At 46.4% G+C, this 23,402-nt stretch overlaps 1 protein-coding gene across 2 annotated transcripts in view; it reads right to left on the bottom strand.

The window, feature by feature from the left end:
- Positions 1-23,220, bottom strand: part of LOC142767260 (uncharacterized) — a 62,794-nt gene extending 39,574 nt beyond the window's left edge. For both annotated transcript variants that reach the window (XM_075868557.1, XM_075868556.1), the window contains exons 1-5: positions 22,971-23,220; positions 20,150-20,211; positions 18,279-18,356; positions 17,619-17,726; positions 15,470-15,600 (exon numbers count right to left, since the gene is read on the bottom strand). In XM_075868557.1, coding sequence (XP_075724672.1) covers positions 15,470-15,600; positions 17,619-17,726; positions 18,279-18,356; positions 20,150-20,170 — 338 coding nt within the window. In that variant the 5' untranslated portion in view covers positions 20,171-20,211; positions 22,971-23,220. The remainder of the gene's footprint in view (positions 1-15,469; positions 15,601-17,618; positions 17,727-18,278; positions 18,357-20,149; positions 20,212-22,970) is intronic.
- Between the last annotated feature and the right edge of the window lie 182 nt (positions 23,221-23,402).

Here is a 23,402-nt window from a genome sequence, read left to right as displayed (position 1 = left end):
TTGACTAATGAAATGTGAAACCTCGGTGAGAATTGTCACTGTCGAGAAACCTCGCCTGAAACCATGTTGTCGTTGTTCTGCCATTAGTTTGTGTTCTTCGAGAAATTCTGTTAAGTGCTTAGTTAGAACATGCTCCAGTGTTTTACAGCACGTGCTTGTCAAAGACACAGGCCTGTAGTAGTTTACACAGTCTTTAGCACCTCCTTTATGAATCGGTATGACCTTAGCACATTTCCAGTCATTAGGAACCTGTCCGTCACGCAAAGATTTGTTAAATATATCAGTGAGATAATAAGAGCAGCATTCAGCATACCTTTTTAAAAAGACATTCGGAATCCCATCTAAGCCAGTTGATTTCTTTTCATCAAGGTTCAGAAGAAGGTTACAAGTGCCTTCCTGTGTAACGACAATATGAGGGATTGTCGAGGCAGGACAACCTAGGCTGAATTCCGGCAGTATACCGTCATCGTCCGTAAAAACCGATTTGAAATAATCATTAAAAGTACAGACTAACTGAAAACTATTGGTAACAGTGCCGGTTTCGTTATTTAAATACACAGTATTCGATTTTTCTTTCGATAAATATCGCCGAAATTTCTGCGGTGCTGTTTTAATAAACTGCGTTAAAGATTCATTCATGTATCGCTTCTTTGCGTCAGCCAGCTCAGCTCTGAACGACAAAGAGAGCGTTGTGACGTCAGCCGATCTGAGACTTTGTTAACTACTTTTTCGTTTTGCCCGCATGCGCCTTAGTTGTCGTTTCATGTGAATGATTTTTTGCGAAACCCATGGATTCATTCTTTGAACCTTTTTTTTTCCGGTCAGGTATGTAACGTTTTATTAGTGTGTGTACAGTTTCTTTAAACCTTTTCCACGCATCATCAACCGTTGAACTATCACATACTGCAATGCGCTTAAAATCTTCATAATCAATGTCAAAAAAGTCCACAATTGAAACATCATCAGCTTTAGAGTAATTGGGCACCAGTACAGACTTTGTGGCTTGCGCTTCATGACGCATGCCCAATAGCTGAAGAATCACCATACTGTGATCTGAAATACCGTCCATCACTTCACAAGTGTACTTTTGTTCAGCCAGTGATGGACTCAAAAATACAAGATCAAGTAAAGAGCCACCCTTTTCGTGTACTCGTGTGCACTCCTGTACAACTTGAACCATACTGAGCGAGAACACCCCATCTAGGAGAGCTCTAGGGCAGTACACGTACTTGCGGGCCTTGAATCGCACTTATAGCTTTGTTTATTGTTGAGTTTTGGTTTTGTTTTGAATGACAGAAAAAAACGTGTTGAACTTCGTGACCCTATTTGAATTGGCCAGCCTAAAATGTTAAGGTGGTGAAGCACACCTGCTGAACATTTGCTGATTTTCGTTTTGTGACAAAACAGATCGAAGCCACGCGAACTCAAACGGAGCCAGAAGTACTAAGATTAGACAAATCCGTGCACTACCCACCGTTCCCATGCTCGATGAAGCGCCGTGCATTTCTGCCCCCATAGAGACTATCGCCGGAGTTCTTTCTAGCGTATTCATCAAAAACTTTATGGGTCACTGGGAGAGGATCATTACTGAGAAGAAAAAGGAGAAGATGGCTTTTGCCTCAAAAGGCACCCTGCCAGTTTCTCAAGATGAAAGCTTCATATAGCTCATATGAAAGCAACACTTAATGAAAATCTGACCCGTTGTACAAAAATTCCCACAACCTCTTGTGCCTTACGAATCGAAGCATGCAACCTACCTCTTCATTTTATCTATGCCGTGTTTACATAGCGGAAAATGCTTGTATGATATAAGGTGCTCTACAAGATAGCCAGGATGGCTTTTGCCACTGAGTTGCTATAGGCAAATGCATAAAATATCCCGCCAGTTCTTTATATATTCATATTACCCCACGGACACGAGGGGTGCAAGGAGTAGGGAGGTTACAGTAAAATGGCAACAAATAAAGTATAAAAAAATGTACACTGAACCGGATACAATTTCTTACCACCCCTGTGACACTGTGTTCACCTGATGGTGTCGATGCACCCTGCAGGCCATCTTCACTGCAGGGAACTAATGGCGGCATGGTAAGCATAGTTGCCACGATTGTTGCGCTAGCCTAATTGGTTGCAAGAGTGCAGAGTACACAGTAATCACTTCAATATGACAACTGCCACTGGCAAACGGGAGTGGGCCACCATAGTGGCATACATAACGGTAATCCATACAATCACTCGTCTCACTTTTGTGAGGCCTCGACAAAGGTGAGAACTGTATTGAATTCGCCCGCGAAGGGAAAGCCTCGGCAACTTGCGTCTGAATAGCACGGCGAAGTGAGTGGTCCAGTGTTGTGGGGGTCTCGTTGATGGTGGGGACAAGAGAGAGCTGTCGAGCAACTTCCTCCCGGATGTGCTGTTGAATTTGAGGCATTAACACGCTGTAGTCGGGGCCACTGCTTTTGCACTCCAAGGCCGAAATATCAGCTGTTTGCGTATTAGCGCGACGTGTAGAAATTAGTTGCTTGCGCAGCTCATCAAAATTTTGACATAGCTGAATCACGGCCGTGACGGTCTGTGGGTCTTTGGCCACAAGCATATGAAAAGCGTCGTCATCAATGCCTTTCATTATATTCTTTATTCTGTCAGCCTCCGTCATCCTGGCATCAACTCGCCTACAGAGGCTGATCACATCCTCAATGTAGCTCGTGAAGCTCTCACCATTTCCCTGAAATCGTCCCCGCAGTCCCAGTTCAGCACGAAGCTTACGCATGGCTGGGCGACTGAAAAACGAGGTGACGGCCTCTTTGAAAGCCGACCAGGTGGGGATGTCGGCTTGGTGGTTGGTGAACCATAGGTTGGCCAAATCCGTCAAGTAGAAGATGACGTGAGTCAGCTTCGCAGGGTCATCCCACTTGTTAATCGCGCTGGCATGCTTGTACTCTGCCAGCCAGTCCTCAACATCTTGATCTTCAGTGCCGTTGTATACTGGTGGGTCACGCAGACGAAGTACACCAGAACACATGACAGGTGGCAGCGTGGAAGAGCCTTGTGGGGGATCGACGCGCTCGGTCATCGCGGACTGAGATCGTAGCTTACGGCTGCGGAGCTCCAGGACGTTACCCAGCACCTCCACCAAATGCAACGAGCAAGGTTGCGTGAAAACACAGATTATTATTCGAGAAACGTTAGCCGCAACAAGCTGGTACAGGCAGGAACCCGGCAAGCACGAGCCACACACGGACGTCAACGTCTTCTTTCACGCTGGCACAGAGCTGGCGCCACTATGCTTCGGTACATGAAAAACAAAATATATGGTTGTTTGTTCCTCCTAAAGCTGCAGAAAATAGAGGGCAAACCAGTTACAAGGAAAAAATTTTACCCTTAATGTGACTGTCTACAACAAAAACTGAACTGTTAACCGCAGAAGTTTGCAGAATCTGCGTGTGGCGGAGCGACAAAAAACAGTATTTCTGCGTCATCTACGATGACTCAGTAGGTGTTAAAGATATTGGCCGCAGCCACCGCAATAAGATCCAACAACGACAGGTTTTCTAACCGTGCTGCCGCTAATTGCTGAAGCCATTAGTCTCAACAGCTGCCACGTCATGGTAGGTGATCCAGCAATGTAGTTTTTTGTTGTTCCGCCACGCTGTGAGGGTGCTGACACCCCCTGTAAAGTTGTTTGCGCCGCGTGGCGCACGTGTCTCGCACAGAAGCCGTATTTCGGGGATGACGACCGTTGGGCGATAGGTGGCGTTGTATTCGCGTTGAGTACCACTGTTGGTAGAGTGGTAGCGCCGGCAGTGACCCCTGGCGGAAGGCAGGCCTTGGTAGCGGGCGAGAGTTGAGCGAGCCTCTTCTGCGGGTAGCGGCTGCCGCGAACGGTTGTCTCTCGCAGTGGGTCTGCCGTGGACGGCACCGCAGGCCGCCTGCGATAGGCCCACGTGGTAGCTCAAGCGTTGGCGACGCCGCCTTGGGTGTGTTAGTGTGTTTGTTGTGTTGTGTGTTTGTCGTGTTATTGTGTAACGATGTCCTATCGTAATACATAACGAGTTATGTATCAGTTCGGCGGACGATATCGACGTTGTAAATTAGTTAAATAAATGTATGTTGTTTGATTCGCACCGACCGCGTCTGCTGTGTCCGTTCACTCCAAGAGCATGACGAGGCGCTCGCCGTGTCGAGACCCCACACTGGCTGCCCAACGTGGAGCTCTTGGAATATCGGACGACAGTTTTTGCGGTTCGGTACAAGCTTTTGTTAGAGCCATAGTAGAGTAGGCCTAGGGAGGACTTCTCATTGCTAGCGTCGGCGGTGTGCTTTGTTGAGAGCGAAGAGATCGGTATTTGTGACGCGCTTGAATTTGTCGGCAGCTTGAGTTTTTATTTTTTTCTGCTCGCAAGTTCTTTTTTGTTGTTGCTTTTTAAGAACGTTGTTCAGTTGGGACGAGAGCCGTGCGGTCTGCATCCTGGGGTGAGCAAGGCTTAGAGCACGTAGTTTGTAGGCCAGGCCCGAAGCGAGTGAGTACGGAAGCCTCGTGGGTGGTCCGATTTGCTGTAAATTGCTTCTTCTATCTCTTTGGGCTTAGGGAGCCGGGTTTCGTTGCTTACTTGTATTGCGGCTCGACGCCGGGGCATCGTGACATCGCCCGGGGCGGTGGACGCCGATCGCTCGGTAAGCTGCTGTGTGCGGCGAGCGATAGGGCCACCTCAGAGTGGATGTCTCCTCGCGGCTGCCTCTTCTGCGCCTAGGCTGGGTGCTGGGTGGATGCCGGTTGTTGTCGAGTGACTCATTAGGCCTAAGGCTCTGCGCAGCCGCCTGTCACACGTGGCACAACTAGGTGGATCATGGCGTTGAGGTGTTGCGCTCTGCTTCCCTCACTTTTTTTTTATCTTGCGATTCACGAGTTAGAAAAAGTGATTTGTGTTTTATTTTGATGGGCGTCTCGGCCGCCGCCGATGTATTAGCTAGCAGTACTGACCATCGCACCACGCGGCCGAAAAGCCCAAAGCTCCCTTCTCTAAGCCCTGCTCCATTGTTTCTTACAAGTTTTTTTTTTTATGTCTTCAGCGGGAGGGATGTAATCCACGGCCGGCTGTCTTCTGCACATCGTCAGCATCGCTGGCCAGGAATGCGGTCGGGCGATGGAGATGCCTGAGACCTGCGCAACTGCCTGCAGTCCGGCGCCCTCGTGAGTGCTGGTCGCAACTGGAAGACGTGTCGGCGCTAGCGACGAACTGTCGCGCCGACGGCATTGTTGATGTTGCGGGGCCGGTACTGAGGTGAAGTCGAGCCAAACAGTGCAGCAGTGCCGACCGGCGGCGGTGTCGTGGTGCAGGGACATTATGGACATGTGATGTCATTTTTTTGTTAAAGCCTGTGTAGCTTATCTTTTGTTTTCGGGATATCATTTTATTTGAGACTGGAGGAATGTGGGGGTGCTGACACCCCCTGTAAAGCTGTTTGCGCCGCGTGGCGCACGTGTCTCGCACAGAAGCCGTATTTCGGGGATGACGACCGCCGGGCGATAGGTGGAATTGTATTCGCGTTGAGTGCCACTGTTGGTAGAGTGGTAGCGCCGGCAGTGACCCCTGGCGGAAGGCAGGCCTTGGTAGCGGGCGAGAGTTGAGCGAGCCTCTTCTGCGCGTGGCGGCTGCCGTGAACCGCGGGCCGCCTGCGGTAGGCCCACGTGGTAGGTCAAGCGTTGGCGACGCCGCCTTGGGTGTGTTAGTGTGTTTGTCGTGTTGTGTGTTTGTCGTGTTATTGTGTAACGATATCGTATTACATAACGAGTTATGTATCAATTCGGCGGACGATATCTTGGTTGTAAATTAGTTAAATAAATGTATGTTGTTTGGTTTGTACTGACTGCGTCTGCTGTGTCCGTTCACTCCAAAAGCATGGCGAGGCACTCGCCGCGTCGAGACCCCACAACGCGCTGCAGATCCCGCAAACTTTTGTGACTGACAGTATGTGATTAGTAAAAGATACAAACATCAAAACTTGCACTCAGGGTTAGAGGGGGAATGGAAAGTGGAGACGACTGAATATGCGATTTTTTCAATTTTCATGGCACAATACCGTATAAACGGGTGTAAGGGCCGCACTTTTTTTTCAAGAAATGAGGGCCAATTTTCAGGGTGCGGCCCATACACGCAACGTGCAATTTTTTTTTTTTTGAAGCAAAAGAAAAAAACGTACCAGCTAGCGAACGAAGAACGTTTATTGCAGCATACAGCATATGTGCTTAATCGTCGTCGCTCAACGAGTCCTCAGACTCGGTGTCCGAGATGGTGTGTTGCGGAGCACCGTCCTCCCACAAGCAGTCATCTTCCGCGCCATCCAAGCTGTTGGATATACCGGTGACTTTAAAGCTTCGGGTCACAACGTCCGTCGAGACTGAGTTCCACGCCGACAGTACCCAACCGAGAACAGCCGCAAGCGGTGCCCTCTTCAGCCGTCCGGTCGGCGTTTGCTCGTGGCTGCCGCTTGCCATCCATTCCGTGTAGAGCCTTCTGAATTCCACCTTAAAAGGTCGATTAACGCTGACGTCCAAAGGCTGCAGCATTCCAGTGAGGCCGCCCGGAATCACGGCCATGTCTGTGCCGACACGGCGCAGCTGTTCCTTCACCTTATCGGTAAGGTGACCGCGGAAACTGTCTAATACTAAAAGTGACCGTTTGGCTAACAGCGCCCCTGGTTGGTTTTGCCAAACACACTTCACCCAGTCGAGCACCAAGTCATCGTTCATCCACCCCTTTTCTTGGGCTCGAACTATGACTCCCTTGGGGAACACTTCGTTGGGAATTCTTTTTCTTTTCAATACGACGTACGGGGGTAGCTTCCGCCCGTCCGCGGTCACACAAAGCATCACTGTGCAGCGTTGGCGCTCAGCGCCGGTGGTCCGCACGGCGACGCTCTTTTTGCCTTTCAGTTCGACTGTGTAGTTTTCCGGGCAGTCAAACCACACAGGAGTTTGATCTGCGTTCCCTATTTGCGACAGTAGATAATTATGTTGATGGCGAAGGCCGATGACATATTTGTGAAAACTAAGCACCTTATCGGTGTAGTCTTCTGGCAGCCGCTGGCACAACGTGGTCCTTCGCCGAAAGGAGAGATCCTTCCTTTTCAGGAATCGTCGCACCCAGCCAGCGCTAGCCTTGAAAGTCCCGGCTGGTATATTCTTCGCACGTGCCAAGGCTAGTGCCTTCACGCGCAGCATGTCTGTAGTTAGTGCATATCCATCGTTCCGCACTTCTGTCACATAGCGGAACAACTCTTCTTCTAGTTCCGGAAACTTGCATGGCTTTCCTCGGAAAGCGCGCTTTTTGCTGTTCGTGTTTTCCAGAGCTTCCTTTTGTGCGCACCATCTTCGAACGCACTTTTCGTCGACGTCGAATTTTCTGCCGGCGGCACGTTTCCCGTGCTCGAGCGCAAACTCGACCACCTTTAACTTGTAGCCAGCCGTGTAGCTATTCAGGTGCTTGCTGTTGAGAAACGGCGGACCGATCCCGCCAAAGCCACCACTGTTGCGTAATACGGCGACGCCGACGCGGTCCCGGAGGCGCCACTGCTTTCGACCCCGCCGGGAAGGTCACCAGCCGTTTGGTAGCGTATGTTTCTCAGCTCGCGACTGCTTCTGCGCAGAGCTGAGGAGACGAGCGGACGAGACGACGGTGAGTTAAACAAGGTTTATGTACAGCATATATACAGAGGCGTTACAATTTCGGCACTGGGGCCGACAGAGACTCGAAGAGCCGAGCTCTTCTCTCTAACACATAGTTCAGCCTTTCGCCCAAGACCGCTGATCGCGACACGCCGCAGGGCTTCTTTTATTTACACCGGGCCCAACTAAAATGTCCAATCAGAAGCGCCGCTGGTCTTCAGAGCAGGCTCCTCCAATGGGGTTCGCCGCGCGATGCGTCAGGCCACCAGACATGAGGACGCCGGCTCGCTGTCACGTGCGACGCTGACTCAATGCACGTGGGCCACAGATGCGCCGCGCGTGTTCACGCCGTGGAGTTGTTCGCGCCCGGCGGGCTGCGGGCTGGCCTTGACCCAGATTGCCTGTTTCAGAGGCACGGACGTTTGACGAGGACTCGCTGGCATAACAGCACCCCCGCCGCCAGACAATGCACCGGAAAGACGAGCTGCTTCCACGGGGCTCGGATGTCAGGTGCGCTCGTTCGCCAGGTCCCTCCAGGTTCGCCTCCAGGGCCATGGGGAGAATACAGCTCCAGACTGTTCCGGGAACACATCCCATCATTGACGACGGATCCCCGCTCCACTGGCTTGTCGCCACAACTTGCTGGCCAACTTCGCTCGTCTCTTCTGACCATTTTCGGTTTCAGCACTTGTCGATGGTTCTGCAACTTGCTAAGAACGGTTCGACAACAGACAACACACGACACAAGCAAGTGCCCTCGGTCACCCGACAGAACACCAGACAAAGTATAGTACAACATATACCTATCTACGTGTTTATCGGAATTTTGTTCCCTCTACATCAAGAGGCACATGTGGGACAAAAGACCCCTAAAATGACAACTCAATTTTTTTTTTTCCACGTACAACAACGTAACGGATTAGAATACCACATAAAGTTGGCCCCTTGAGATCACTCTGAACGAGAGCGCTCAGCCCAGGTCGTGATGAGGTCAAAATTTTGCCCCGAATCGCCAGCCAGAAACCGAAAGGTTAAGAAGTTACTAGCTGGAACGCACTGCTCAATGCACCTGCATTAGCGTATAGCTTTCTCTTTTTTTTTTTTTTTTTAGCGAACGTCAAAGTTGCCCTGCCGGAGTACCACGCTCCATCTCAGTAACCGGTCACTTTTAGGCGACGATACCTATGCGGTACCAAGAGCGGCTCACACTTGCGACGTTCCACAGGAGAACAACGATACGGCTTGCTATGGATTGGCTCCTCACCGCTTAGCTCGATATCGTGTTCGATCACCCTCATGTTTCCGGGGCGGTCCGAAAACACGTCTTCAAACTCGGAACCAATCTTTCTCAGGTCCTCTTTCTCAGGTCCTCCTTCACTTAAGCTAGGCTCTAGGTTTATCTGCTCCCGGATTACTTTCGATCCCCCTTCGATTACTTCACTAGAACTCAAATTTTCTGCTTCCTCTTCCTCCGAAGCCTTCAACAGCTGATTTACGACCGCTTGATGTTGAACATTGGGTTTCATCAAGTTGTAAATTTTGTTCTGCCGCCCTCCTACTTGCACCTCATAATTTGTATCGCAAGGCTTCGATAATACTTTGGCGGGCCCTTCCCAATCAACCTCAAGCTTGTTCCTTTTGGGTGGCTGCAGCCGCATTACCTGATTATCAACTTCAAAAGCGCGCTTCTTCCCCGATTTCTCGTAGTGCTCCTTCGACAGCACTTTTGCCGCGTTTTTCTGGCTTTCCACTCGCGCTTCAATTTGGCTTTCCACTAGCGCTTCAATCGAGAGATCCTCACGCTGCCCTCGAATGAGCGTCTCTCGATCAACTCTCGGCAGCTCGCTCCCACTTTCCGCTACAGGCGAGAGCGTTGCAACCCTCTCGCTCTGACTCAATGGCGCCACGTCGTCTCCCCCAGCGCATACCGCGCCGGCCGCTCCCGCGACGGGCCGCTCGCGTGACTGCTCACATGACTCATGCGGAAAATTTCCTTTCTGGGGTGCCGTCGACCCGCCGACAAGGTCACTTGAGAGTTCACCGCATGGAACCAAGTCAAGCTTCCGCGAAAGCTTTCGCGCTTGCGATCGCGTGGGAGCCATGCACGCTAAGTTGGGGAAGAACGATTTGCCCTGCTCTTTGAGAAGCTGCTCCGAGTTGTTGGAGAAAAGATAAGAAAAACGACCATTCAGCGCGGCAGACACAGCCGCTTCGGTGCAAAGCTTACCGAACGGGCCTTCAATGACAACCGTGGCGATAGGTAAGCAAGCACTCTGCTCCTCGGCGACTTGCCTGATCCACGCGCATTCTCCTGTAAAGTCATCCGGAGACACCAATGAAGGATGGACAACATCCATGGTTGCCGCGGAGTCTCTAAGTGCTCGACACGCTTTCCCATTCACACTAATTTCTTGGATATACGGCTCCAACAACCGCATGTTCTTTTCCGATTCTCTAATTGTTGCAAAAGCAAACTTTTGCTTACAGTTTATCGCGATGTGCCCTTCCTTTTTGCAGTTGTAGCAGATTAGTGGCTTCCGTGATTCAAACGCCCGTGTGGTATCAGTGCGTTGTTTAGAGACCTCACTCGATTTTTCCGCTTCTGTTTTCTCTTCCTCTACAGTGTCCTTCGTAAGAGACGGGTCCTTTTTGAAATTACGGTGCGGAGCGGGTTTCCGTTGATCAGGTTTCTTTGAAAAGCCCTCTTTTCTTTCATCCTTTTCAACGCGCACTGCCCTGCTATGCAACTTTCGGCGAGTATAATACTCCTCAGCTAACTCTGCTGCCTTGTTTAACTGTACTTCACCAAGTTTGTCCTGCAGCCAAAGTTTAACATCCTCCTCGATGCAGCGGTAGAATTGCTCCAATGCAACGCATTCCACCACTTTATCGCGGTCGTCATAAACACCTTCGCCCTTGAGCCATTCGATCAAATCGGCTTTAAGACGAAACGCGAAGTCAACGTGTGACTCATTCCCCTTTTTAGCATACCGGAACCTTTGCCTGAAAGCCTCGGGTGACAACTTATAACGTCTCAAGAGCACTTCCTTAACCTCGTCATAGCTCTCAAACGCTTCCCTCGACAAGCAAGTTATCGCGTCGGACACTTCGCCGGGAAGAAGAGCTAGCAGGTTCCGCGCCCAAAGAGACTGCTCCAAAGCATTTCGCTCACAGACGTGTTCAAACTTGACGAGATACTTCGCCATGTCCTCGCCCACTACGAACGGTGGCAGTTGATCCCGAATTCTAATACCGCTGACCTGAATCGTCGGAGAAGCTGCGCTAGGCGCCTGCGAACACTGTAGGATTGCCAATTCTATTCGTTTCATCTCGAGGCGCTCCTGTCTCTCGGCCTCCTCGCGCTCGCGACGTTCGCGCCTTTCAGCCTCTTCACGTTCGCGAGCTTCTCGCCTTTCTTCACGTTCGCGAGCTTCGCGCCTTTCTTCACGTTCGCGAGCTTCGCGCCTTTCAGCCTCTTCACGAGCTTCTCGCCTTTCAGCCTCCTCACGTTCGCGAGCTTCTACTTCTCGCCTTTCAGCCTCCTCACGGCGTGCTTTAATATCCACCCAGGCCTCATCGACTTCCTCAGCCGACACTCCCTCATCCTTCATGATCTCAAGGATCGCTTGCTTTCGTTTCGCACGGCCCAAAGTAATGCCGAGTTCCTCACAAATTTCGATGAGTTCCTTCACTTTAAGGTTCTCCATCGTTCACACTAGCCTCTTGCTGTTTGCCCCTGTTAACAATTTACTTGCCGTACCCACTATAAGTCAACTAGCAAGACGCGCAAGCAACTTTTCACTCTCCCGTGTTTACCCCCTCCGCATTAACTTTGGTTTCAAAGCACTTCGACTTTGCTTGAAACGATCAAAGCTCACTCTAATGCTTCACACAGCCCTTCTCTAAACTACTACAACCTGAGCTAGAGTAGTCTGGTGAACTGAGGGGAAAACATCAGGCACTCACCGCATCGATGTCGCTGACGCCGGCCGATCCCGCAGCTGCCAACCACTGTTGAGAAACGGCGGACCGATCCCGCCGAAGCCACCACTGTTGCGTAATACGGCGACGCCGACGCGGTCCCGGAGGCGCCACTGCTTTCGACCCCGCCGGGAAGGTCACCAGCCGTTTGGTAGCGTATGTTTCTCAGCTCGCGACTGCTTCTGCGCAGAGCTGAGGAGACGAGCGGACGAGACGACGGTGAGTTAAACAAGGTTTATGTACAGCATATATACAGAGGCGTTACAATTTCGGCACTGGGGCCGACAGAGACTCGAAGAGCCGAGCTCTTCTCTCTAACACATAGTTCAGCCTTTCGCCCAAGACCGCTGATCGCGACACGCCGCAGGGCTTCTTTTATTTACACCGGGCCCAACTAAAATGTCCAATCAGAAGCGCCGCTGGTCTTCAGAGCAGGCTCCTCCAATGGGGTTCGCCGCGCGATGCGTCAGGCCACCAGACATGAGGACGCCGGCTCGCTGTCACGTGCGACGCTGACTCAATGCACGTGGGCCACAGATGCGCCGCGCGTGTTCACGCCGTGGAGTTGTTCGCGCCCGGCGGGCTGCGGGCTGGCCTTGACCCAGATTGCCTGTTTCAGAGGCACGGACGTTTGACGAGGACTCGCTGGCATAACATTGCCCATCGTGCTACAACGTGAACGCTCGGCAGAAGACAAGCACGAGAGACAATACGGCGTGCACAACTCCTACAAATGGCCGGCTGAATTGCACAAGTTGGTGATGCTGACGCCGATATCGAGAGCGCGTTTGTATAGTGGTGCGAGGCACGAAGGATAAAATCCCGGTTTAACCTTTAGGTAACGAGCGTATGAACACTAATCAAATAGTTGAAATATTTAGCAAACTTTATGAACACCTTAGCACGAAGGAAGTTAAACAAAATATACTAGTGACGCACCTGTAAACCGCTGTAAACTTTGATAGTGATGATGATGGTTGCGTTTTTTCGCGCCATCTATTGACGACGTTCAAAAGCTCGCATGCACGCGCGCATTTTGAATACGTGTGGGTTAATGAAAGTGTGGGTGCGGCCCTTACGCGAATTTTTTTTTTTTTTTCGAATATGTGCGTCATAAAAACGGGGTGCGGCCCGTACACGGGTGCGGCCCTTACACGCGTTTATACGGTAATCCAGCATAACTGACAAGTGCTTCCACGAAGTGGCGAGTTTTGCGCACACTCGAAAGCATTTAAAAACGGCCCCAAAAACTCCTGATCTAATATCCGCACTGCGCAAACACAAACTTTAAATGGCATTTTTTCCAAACACTACTTTTAGTCATAAAAGAAACGTTTTCCCTGTAGCCGATGAAGATATCAAATGCAAACTTCTGTGACTGCTTTCTGAGTAGCCATGCACTCTAGAATGTTGTTGCCACCAGAATTGTATCGTTGTTTAGCGACGTTTTTCTAACAGCCCTAAAATTTTTGTCATAAAGCATTTATATTTTTTAACTAAAAGATCCTCATGCCGACAATCACTATTTTGGTTCATACGGATACCCTGGGCACATGAAATTACCAGAAGAGATTTCACCATTTTACATGCAACATATTTTTCACAAATGTTCCTTCAAGTAGAAAAATAGACTATTTTTTATTATTTTAGACCAGCTTTGTATTTTCTTACCAAATTCACAAAAGATATAGTAAAACCCGCATTCAAGCAACTTGTAGAGTTTTGTCAAGTTTGCTTTAAAAAAAAATGGCGGCATATCTGCGTGCTTCGCTGGCAAAGGTTGTCGAAAGACGATAGTCTTCTGTCTTGAGAGGGCGAATAAAACATTTATTTGACGTTCCGCGAGAGAAAATTGACAAACAGGCGCTGCATTAAATATGGATGCCATTTAGCAGTAATTTGAAGAAACGAAGCTTTTCTAGAATGCTATGTCACTGGTAGGATGCAGCACCATGTAGTTTTAGTGAAGCATAGAAAACACCAGTTTTTTAAAGACGATAGTCTTTCTTGGAAACCTTCAATGCAAAAATATTGGTCTGTCTGTCTGTACATGTCTGTCCGCCCTTAACGGTACCCTAAAAGGCACCAGACGATACCCCAAACGGCCGACTGCATCCGCAGCGCCCAGCAATACTGCTCAAGGTTCAGCGTTCATACTTGTGCAATTGTAAATTAGAAAGCAATTATTGTGCATATTTAAGGTACCATAACAACACATCATTATTCTGTATGTGTATCTTTTACTAGAAAAGGCATACATAAGTAATTTTAAGGACCGTAGCGTTTATCAAACTGGGCTGAACATGAAACCCTTGCACAAAAAGGCGTTTCCAACACCTTGCTAAGAGGACACGGTGGTGTCACCTACCCATCGCCTTGCGTTCTACACCTTATCACCTCCAAGACAGGCGCGCACGCCAACCGCTTCGTTTTTCAAGATAACAGCTGGACAGCGCTCATGTTTCACGTGTGACATGACTCGATACGCTCGTTCGCTTCCGCTGCACGCTCAAGGCACTCTAATGCAGCGCCTCCAGAATACCATTTACCGACTTTCTCGTGCAGAACATCAAATAAACATTTTTTTTCACTGTCTCCAGACACAAGACTATCGTCTTTCGACGACATTCGCAGTGTAACAAGCACATACGGGGTGAATATTTTTTTTAGTCATAGCATAGCATTCTCAGTACCGCTATGATTATGTATTTATGCATTTTAGAAATAAAGTAACACACTACCTAATAACCCCATACTGATGTTGTGCCAAAATATGGGTAATAATTGTTTTTTGATTGACAATGTCAGCACGTATGAATGCAAAAATCAGATCAAGATAGCTGATCGTTTTGAAAGGGGTTAAACTTTCGCCATTCTACTGAATCGGGGGACAGAAGCAGAAAGACAGACATACATACAGATAAACAGATAGACCAGAATTTCTGAGTTCCCAAGAAAGACTATCATCTTTAGAACAGAGCGATAGACAGTAGCAGTTGCATGCCTGTATGGGCTGTCCTCCCCACCTTAAGTGTATCAACACAGACACACACACACACACACACACACACACAACTAGCTATATTGCATGTGGCAGAGTGCAAGAAGAGTATGAATAATTAAAATAATAAAAATATATTAATGAGTATCACTGAAGTATTCAAAAAGACTGATTAGACAAATTTTTCCATGTGTAGCTTCTAAAAAAATAGCTTCACCGCACAATGACCCTTGTTGCGGTGAAGCCACATTTTCAAGCACAATGCGCATTGCCATGAAGTTACACGCAAAGGGGAAGTTTGCATGACTGCACAAATTATGGTAAGCTTTAAAACAAACCTTACTGTACGGGTTATAACATGAATGTTATGAAGGTTATACGACGTGGATAACCGACATACATGTAATGCCATTAACAATTAGAGGTAAGGTGAAGTGAGAGGACAACTAAATATAATAAATAATTATAACTAAATGCAAATGACACTAATATCTAAATTTTCGTGCTCTATGAGACCGACCCTGATGAGACAAATGTGATAACTAATGATAATTGCATACCAGAGAACTGTGTTTGCTGAAGAGTATAACTACAGAACCATATTGCTTTGAAGAAATCAGAACATGATTAAGTTGGCCAAATAATGAATTGCCTCGCCCAAGTCAAAACAGAAAGATAATGCTTTAAATAGCTTCATCTTAAATCAGATATAATTTATTGGCTACCACCACTCAATTTGTGGTCAAAATTCAAATCATAACTTACAGGTCCACCCCCACTTTTACGCCCCACCTATAATTGAGCATGAGGGTGCAGCTTACCCACGGTCCTGTATGGATCGCAACTGCGCCTGGTCTAGCCTGGGTGGTCGACCTTTGGCGTCCCGCACCACGGCATCGGCCTCGTCAAAGTTGGGCGCTGTGAACACGTCCCGCAGGCTGGTCGTGCGAGTCTGAGCATATGAATAGAACGCAAGTACTCAGGGAGAACACCCTTGAAACATAGAAACATATTTCAAGTCCTTCGAGATTTCTCAACTCTTGTGATTTCCTCTGAAACAGTAATCACAAGCCCAGTGACTAGCTCAGAAAGCTTGCGAATCCCCCAAAAGAACACTCGTTGCTTAGCCCTTTAACGGGACACTAAAGTCAAATAACAATTTACATCAGAGGGAAAGCTCAATGTATGACAGCATCTAAAACAACAATATTATCAACAACAGTGCCCTTCTAAGCGAGAAATTAAGGTAAATGCACAAGAACACAAGCGCCGCAGTAGGACATTTTTAAAATGATCCCGATGACATCAGACGGACCGCCTACAATTAATTACTTGTAATGGATCTAACTGCACTAAGTAAAGAACCTTCTGGACATTAAGAGATGCAATAAAATGCTGCTTGTTCGTTTCTGTTTGATTCATGAAAAAAAGAACCGCCGGACGTTACTATGGGGAATGGCACGAGTGGTTCAAAAATTCAATTTTCGTGTGGTTACACAGGACAGGTGGTGCCATCTAGTGGGGCACAGTTGAAACAAAAGTGTCTGCAATCTCGAAGCCAATGGCGGGAAATTGATCAATGGCCGTTGTTGCTGCTGTGGCTCCCGCAGCTTTCGGTCTGGTGCTACCAGCGCAGTAAAACCGGGCAACGATGTGCATGGCAACAGTGTGGTACGGTCCGGTCGGTTCGCTTCTTGAGACGAGTAACTTGAAGTGCGCTAAACCGATGCGGAGCACTAAAACGTAATTTTATTTCAAAATAGGTCCTTCCTTGGCACAAAAGTAACACTACGAGGTTTTTGGACTACCATTTTAACAATCAATGTCGACTTAATAGTTGACGTTAGTGTCCCTTCAAGGTGATAGACACTTGTTACGCAAGTATATACGTGTGAACCCGATGCTACTTGTGTACACGATACTACACAAGTGTGCATAACATAGCAGTTTTCACCGGGGGCTAAGAAAGAGCAGCATACTTGTGTTTTAGATCAATTCAACTTTGTGCATCATAAATGAGTGTTCATACAACTTTATTTTACTGTTAATGAAAACTAACAGACAATAATTCCAAGAAAAGTGTAGGGGATGCGACTAGTAGTACTGGTAATGTAAATGTGAACAAACAAAAGTGGACAAAAATATAACTTTCAGCAGACAGGTACCAAACCGGCAGCCTTCGAATAATGCATTGGACGCATTATTGAAAAGTTGCAGGCTCAATGCCAGCCAGCAGCAAGTTATTTTTTTAAGTACAATAGGTACAGAACATTTGACAAAATGTTTGTGTACTTACTTTAATATTAAAAAATAAATCAATAGCCTTGCAGCAAGAATGGGCCCTGTTAATATCCTTGTACAACAACATAGACAAAATCATGCCTAATTAATTTATTAATTTTGGACTGACAATGACAGTCTATGAAGAGTCATAATTGAAAACCTATAACAGATGGCTAAAAACCAATTTCTGTTATGATATCAGTCCAACAAATTATGTCTGCATGCCAAATTTCACCACTTTATCTCCTAAATCACAAAAACAGTTTCCATTATTATGTCTCCCCTTAAGACTGAAACACACACAAATCAACATATACACTGCATGAAGAATTGGCACAAAATTCCTTGCAAGTGTTTAGCAGACAACACACTTCTCGGAAGAATGACGAAAGATAGCCTAGCGAATGCCGGCCTACTACCAAAAAAATTTTATTAGTGATGCCGTAGTGGGTATCAAGTAAGTGTGCTTGCAGTAGTTACCCAATGAGTGTTTAGAAAAGGCTCTGAAATTCCACTCTCCCAGCTTTCACTGTGACTGTGCTGGGTCTTACGCACAGGCCTAGCATTTTGACATTGTTTTCATTGCAACAGAACATTGAGTGCCCTTAGATAATGCTGCATAATCTAGACACATGTGCAGGCAGTTCTTCATAAGTAGCGCCCAAGAGGTTTGGACTGTGCACAAACCTTGCGGCCATCTCCGTCAGAGCTGAGCAGAGTAGGCGGAAGATCAAAGACGGGCGCTGGCAGGCGCAAGGGAAACTTCTTCCACCGAAATAGGACACTTTCGGCTGCCTGCAATATTGTGCGAGAAGACAGCCACCTTAGCACTTCTGACTCACAAAAGCCTAAGCACAAGCAAGGTATTCTCTCAACGCGTGAAGTCAAGGTTAAGCTAATGGCACTGTCGTTAACATGAGGATCAGATACCTTGTACAACACAACATGAGACGTACAAGTAAGCGCAAGAAGAAACCACATAATTAGCACAGCACATAATATAGCAACAACCTCCTTGCTACTTGCGTCCATGTTCGTGGACATGACTTCTTAAGCAAATCACGCAGCAGCAAACCACTCAGTGTATTGAAAAATCACACCTTCGCTACCCAGACTGTCCTTTACCAATACTCCAAGACTGAGCCCCAAAAGTCAACATTCAGGTGTATGTTGAAAAATTTCAAGTGGTTGAAATTATTCTAGCAAAAACTATTTCACTATGGCACGCCTCACAATCATATCAAGAGTTTGGCTTGTAAAACCTCACATATTATTTTCTTGTGCAGTAATGTTGAGATCAGCACATGCGACACAGCAAAGTACAGACAAGTCAGATCGAGGCAGTACCTGTTTTATTGCTTGGACGGCACCTGCCAACTCTTCAGGCAGCTCCCCAGGGTCGATGTAGAACTGTAGGCTTTCCCTCTGTCCAGCAATCAAAGCAGATATTAACAAGTCACTAAGGGGTCGCTTTATAAAGCACTACTAAATAGAAAAATTATTTCACTCATGTCCATACCTCCCACAATACCAATATCATCACTTTTGCTGTGGCAAGGCCCTTCGTAAGCCAGAGAGTGCACAAAATGGAAATGCAGGTAGCAATGGCACCCTCTAAGTTCGCACACCAAGTTACCGTGGCGTCACTGACTTTAATGGCCACATGCTAGGGCATGAATAGTTCTTTGTTAGTAAAACTGAATAACACTTGACCAATGTGATCAAAGTAACAAAAAAAAGGCTTCCGAACTCATGACATCACAGAGGCATTGATATCTAGGAGTTTCTGCGAGAAATTCCAAAATGAAACTTTCTCATTATTGAAGCATTCTAGTGTCTGCCCTTTCAATAATAAAAATAGCATAAGTTAAAAAAAAAGAGTATAAAGAGAAAGGACAAATGCATCGAAAGGACGACAAAGTTGTACATTTCTGGCAACACATCGTACTTTCGGTGCCCACTGAGCAACATTCCCAAAGCTAGGATCACAAGCTATATTGTATGAAAACTATGAAACACAAAAACACAAGCACTGCACATAGCTAAGATTGCATGTAGTTTGTTAAAAAACAATAGAGTGGTATACCTTTTGAAGCGAACAAAATTTCTCAAGAAAAGCCCATGATAAATTCTAGAAAGCGTTATTATTGAAACTTTACATTGTGATATTTTTTGTAAGGCAGTATGAAGTTAATTCATGTTTGCCTTATGACTGAGTGAAGCCATGGTTATGAGATACAGTGCATCAAACCATTTTTTTTTTTCTTTTTTTTTAAGCTACTATTGCAAGTAGCCCATCCCCTAGAACAAGGGTCACCAACCTGTGGCTCCTGGGCCGCATACAACCCACGGGGCACTACTATGCGTCTTCCACCATGACGCGACCCCCCCCCCTCCTCCTTTCCCTCGTCATTTTTCATCCCTACTGTAAAGTTCTTATCTCCACTGTAACTTCTTATCTCAACTGTGAGTAAGCACTTTTGGTAATAAGCAAATACGATTTCGATTCCAGTTTAAATAAACAAGGTTCATATTCCAGTTTTGAACATTATTTTCAATTTTATTGTTGCCTGCAAAGCAACCCCCATTTCCCATCTCAATTTGCCATCCAGCCATATCAGCGTCCTGCTACTTTAAACCCTCAGCCTCAAAAGGTTGCCGACCCCAGCCCAAGAATGTTTGTGTTATCTGCTTTCATATTTTGTCAGTAAGATAGCATCGTAGCATGGCAACAAGAGCACAGATAAGGTTTCATACTGAGAATGTCATCTCACCGAAATGCTAAAAGACTCTTGAGGCTATGTCAACATTATGTCATCCCACTGTTGTTACTTAGCATGAGCACCGAATCCTTCACTTGGTAAGGAAATTGGTGATGAGTTCCGAAATAAATTGCTTGACTGTTAGCTTTAACTGCATTCTGTCTCTTCTTTTGCCCTAGTGTATTATGTCTGCTGCTTGTCATAAAATTCTGACAAGCTGACATTGCCAACTTTGCGTCCACAAGTGGTCAGGAGGAACTGTTAAATATTTTTGAAAATGCAGCTTCATCTATGGACATGTATAGCAGGTTTGGCACTACACTGTGCACACTAAGTTACTGTCAAGTTACCATTGATGCTCGTTACTACTTTTTATGATCGGCCACCAAAGATATTGTACACCATGATAGATAGTACCGCAAAGTGAATGACAATCTCAATTCATGCTCCACTCACTTCAGGCTCCACAAGGTCCATGGCTTTGTTTCAAAGTGGCCTCGACGACAATCCATAGCAAGCTGAGGAATTCAACAAAAAATCTGCAATGCTAAAGCAGCACAACTAAATTCCACATCATAAGGACACTAAACGAATAATCTATTACTTTTTATGGTGCCTTATTTCAGAAACACTTATTATTGCAGTTTCAAATATTAGAAAATAATATCATGCCATGAGAATAAATCAGCAAAGAGCACAAAGTAGTCTCTTAACCTTCTGAAGTTTTTTTCGGAGAGCTCATGGTAAGCTATTTGTAGTTAGTAAAATAACGCATCAGCAAGTGAATGAAGGAAAAGAACATGAATGATATAGCAAAGAATGCTATTGTTCAACTATGATGTCCCATTTATGAAGCCCAACAATGTCGAGAATGTACACTTCTCTCCACAACAGTCTCATCCATGAAAGTAATCCTGAAAATCTACCCGACTTTTCATTAAAATGCAAGCGTGCCTGTTTGCATCTTTTAATTAAAATTTATGGCTCCAACTCGAAACATGAAGGGACTGACAATAAATTTTCACGGCGCCTGTTTTCTTCAATGCAACAGAAAACTTATTGGTGTGAGTGCCAAATCATGGAGTGGTAATGCAGAAAATGTAACAAAACATTTTTGGTGAGAATTTATTTATCTGCAGCATTGATTAAGTTGTACACCCAACACCTGCTGAAAACAGTGGTGAGTGCGACAGTGATTATACGCTGGCAAACGGGGGAAGCCCTGTCTATAAAAAAAATTATCTTGCGTTTATCAAGTCTGTGTTGCGGTAGCCTATGTATGCATGAATGCCAGGAGCATGTGCAGCAGCTCTAAACATGTTCTTGGTGTCACTAATTGCTGTGAAGGCGGTGCTGCTTCTAAGCGTCAACTCTTTTTACCTCATCGTAAACATAGAATAAAGCAGGGAGGCCTAATAATATATGGACTATTTTTTCAATCACAAATTATGGTATGCCAAAACTGCAGCAGACTATGTGCAGCAATCTGAACAACAATTTCACGCATAACTAAAGCTTGTTCAGCAGGCAGCACGGCACACTCCTTTTTTCAACTTTCAAACATATTTTAAAAATGCTAATCCTATTCAATTTGGAAAAAAAATGCTTGATTCTGTCCTTGTAAATCATGGCATTTCCCTTTTCTAGTAGGATCTAGCCACACATTCTGGTATGTTATTAATCTCTTCAATAAACAACTTGTCCTTCATTTGTAATATTTTTTTTTTCCCACACAATGAACAAAGTTCCAGAATTCACTCTCACATATATAATATTTTACAAAATATTATAAATGTGAGAACGATCATCATGTAACCTCATTCATGACGAAGGCCACACTCTGGCCGAAACTGTCTAAATAAACGCTTCAATTGTTACCACTCTCACGGAGGATCTACTTGACTATGTGCAATGCTACGGCCACTTCCACCACCATCCATGCCTGCCTGTATATAAATGTATATTATAATACATATTTGTTCCTAAGGCAGAATACTTTGTGAGTATATGTGTATTAGACGTGTGTCGTAAGATATGTATTTTGTATTGCAGTGAAGCAGTATTTCGTGGAATATGTTAAATATCGAGCTGTCGTATCTGTTCACAACCCCTCACGTGAGTAAATCAGCCAAAGTAATGGCAGTGTAGTTGCATCTGCAGTTGGTGCACAGTTTGCCATGCTTATGTCATATAAACTTGTAGATACAGCTCTTTCAAAGAGAGTGCACAAGAAAGAGAAGCTCCAGCATGCACAACTAGCATGTGATCTTCGTTTGAACCACGTTTGATGACACCAATCATGACATGTGTGCAATGTAGAGAAACAAACTGGGAACTCAGAGAAACGGGTCTAACATATTGTAACATATTTCACAGCAGTATGTAAAATTAGAATTGAAATTCCTACCGATGCAAAACTAGTTATACATTTGTCTCATAGGTATCTCTTAAATTGATTCTGCTAAATTCGAGGAAACTTCACTATTCTCATATTGAACATACCTATGATCGCACAACTGCCAAAAAAAAAAAAGTCTTGAATAAGAGTACCTGCCATTATAAATGGAACACTTTATGACGGAGGACGGTAGATTTGCATGGTTTAAAATACTGGATGCGTCATTTGATGCACCACAAAAACATCATTACGCCTGATGAATGGACACCATCCGCCCGTCAGCTCGCGTTGAAGCGGCGTACGAGAGACGGCAAAGCGAGGGGGGCACAAATGTACGAGTGATCAATTTCTGGCTTCAAGGCCCCAAGAAACTCAAGACGCTCCTCCACAAAAACAAACAATTCCCTCTTTTTCTAGCTTTCTTGCTTAGCACGCTTCGGTTTTTAATTTGCCTTCAGACGTTCATGTTTACGCGTTGGAGCGGAATGTTTGGCCGCGGGCCCAGGAAAGCACGGCCTGCAATATTTTCGGTTTCGAAGGGTCCCTCGGGACAGCGAGCTTTTGGGAGCGCCAAGCAACACCACAGATCGCGAACTGTTCGAATTTAGAACCGATTCTATGGCTAGCTGTTTCGAGTTGTTAACTGCACCATCGAAAACGTAACTAGGGTGATGACGTCTTGGGATACTTTCGCGACCCGATCAACGGGTGCTCTTATTAAAATGGGAAACAATAACACCCGAACCTACGGAGGAACTCGGCGACCCGGCCCAACCCACGCGGAACACGTTTCTGATTTTGCAACTTTTTGCTTGGATCGCTTCTAGCGATGAGCGGACCAAGCTTTCGTTCGGTTCGCCAGCGAAAACCGGAACTCACCGCTGTTTCTGTCAGGAAGCGTTGCGAACATAACTGTCGCGGGATGTCACTGCGAGGCGGCGACAAAGTTTGCACCATTCAGGAGGAAACTTGGCATCCCGCCACGGTGGAAGCGTTCACTCAACACTCGTCGCGCGGCGAAGAGAAGCGCGAAAAATGCAAGCGCACAGCGGGCTCGAGCGCTAAAGTGTACTCGTGATGCACTCGACTAGCGACATAACACCAGCAGCACCTTGTTGCTGGACGGGTGCGCGCGAGTTCCGTCGATTCCGAATCACCATGTGCTAGTGCGCATGCGCGGGAGCGCGCGTCATTTTTTTTTTGTTGTTGTTGTTGCATTGTTGGTGAGCAACGTGGTGAGATAAAAGGAATAAAACATCATCTTTTCAAAAAAAGGATAATCTTGGTGGAAATATATGTAAAACAAGTCAC

This window comes from Rhipicephalus microplus, chromosome 7 (genome assembly GCF_043290135.1).
Source record: "Rhipicephalus microplus isolate Deutch F79 chromosome 7, USDA_Rmic, whole genome shotgun sequence".
Classification (NCBI taxonomy): domain Eukaryota; kingdom Metazoa; phylum Arthropoda; class Arachnida; order Ixodida; family Ixodidae; genus Rhipicephalus; species Rhipicephalus microplus.
The sequence above is the reverse complement of the archived record's forward strand: the minus strand, read 5'-3'. Positions and strand labels throughout refer to the sequence as shown.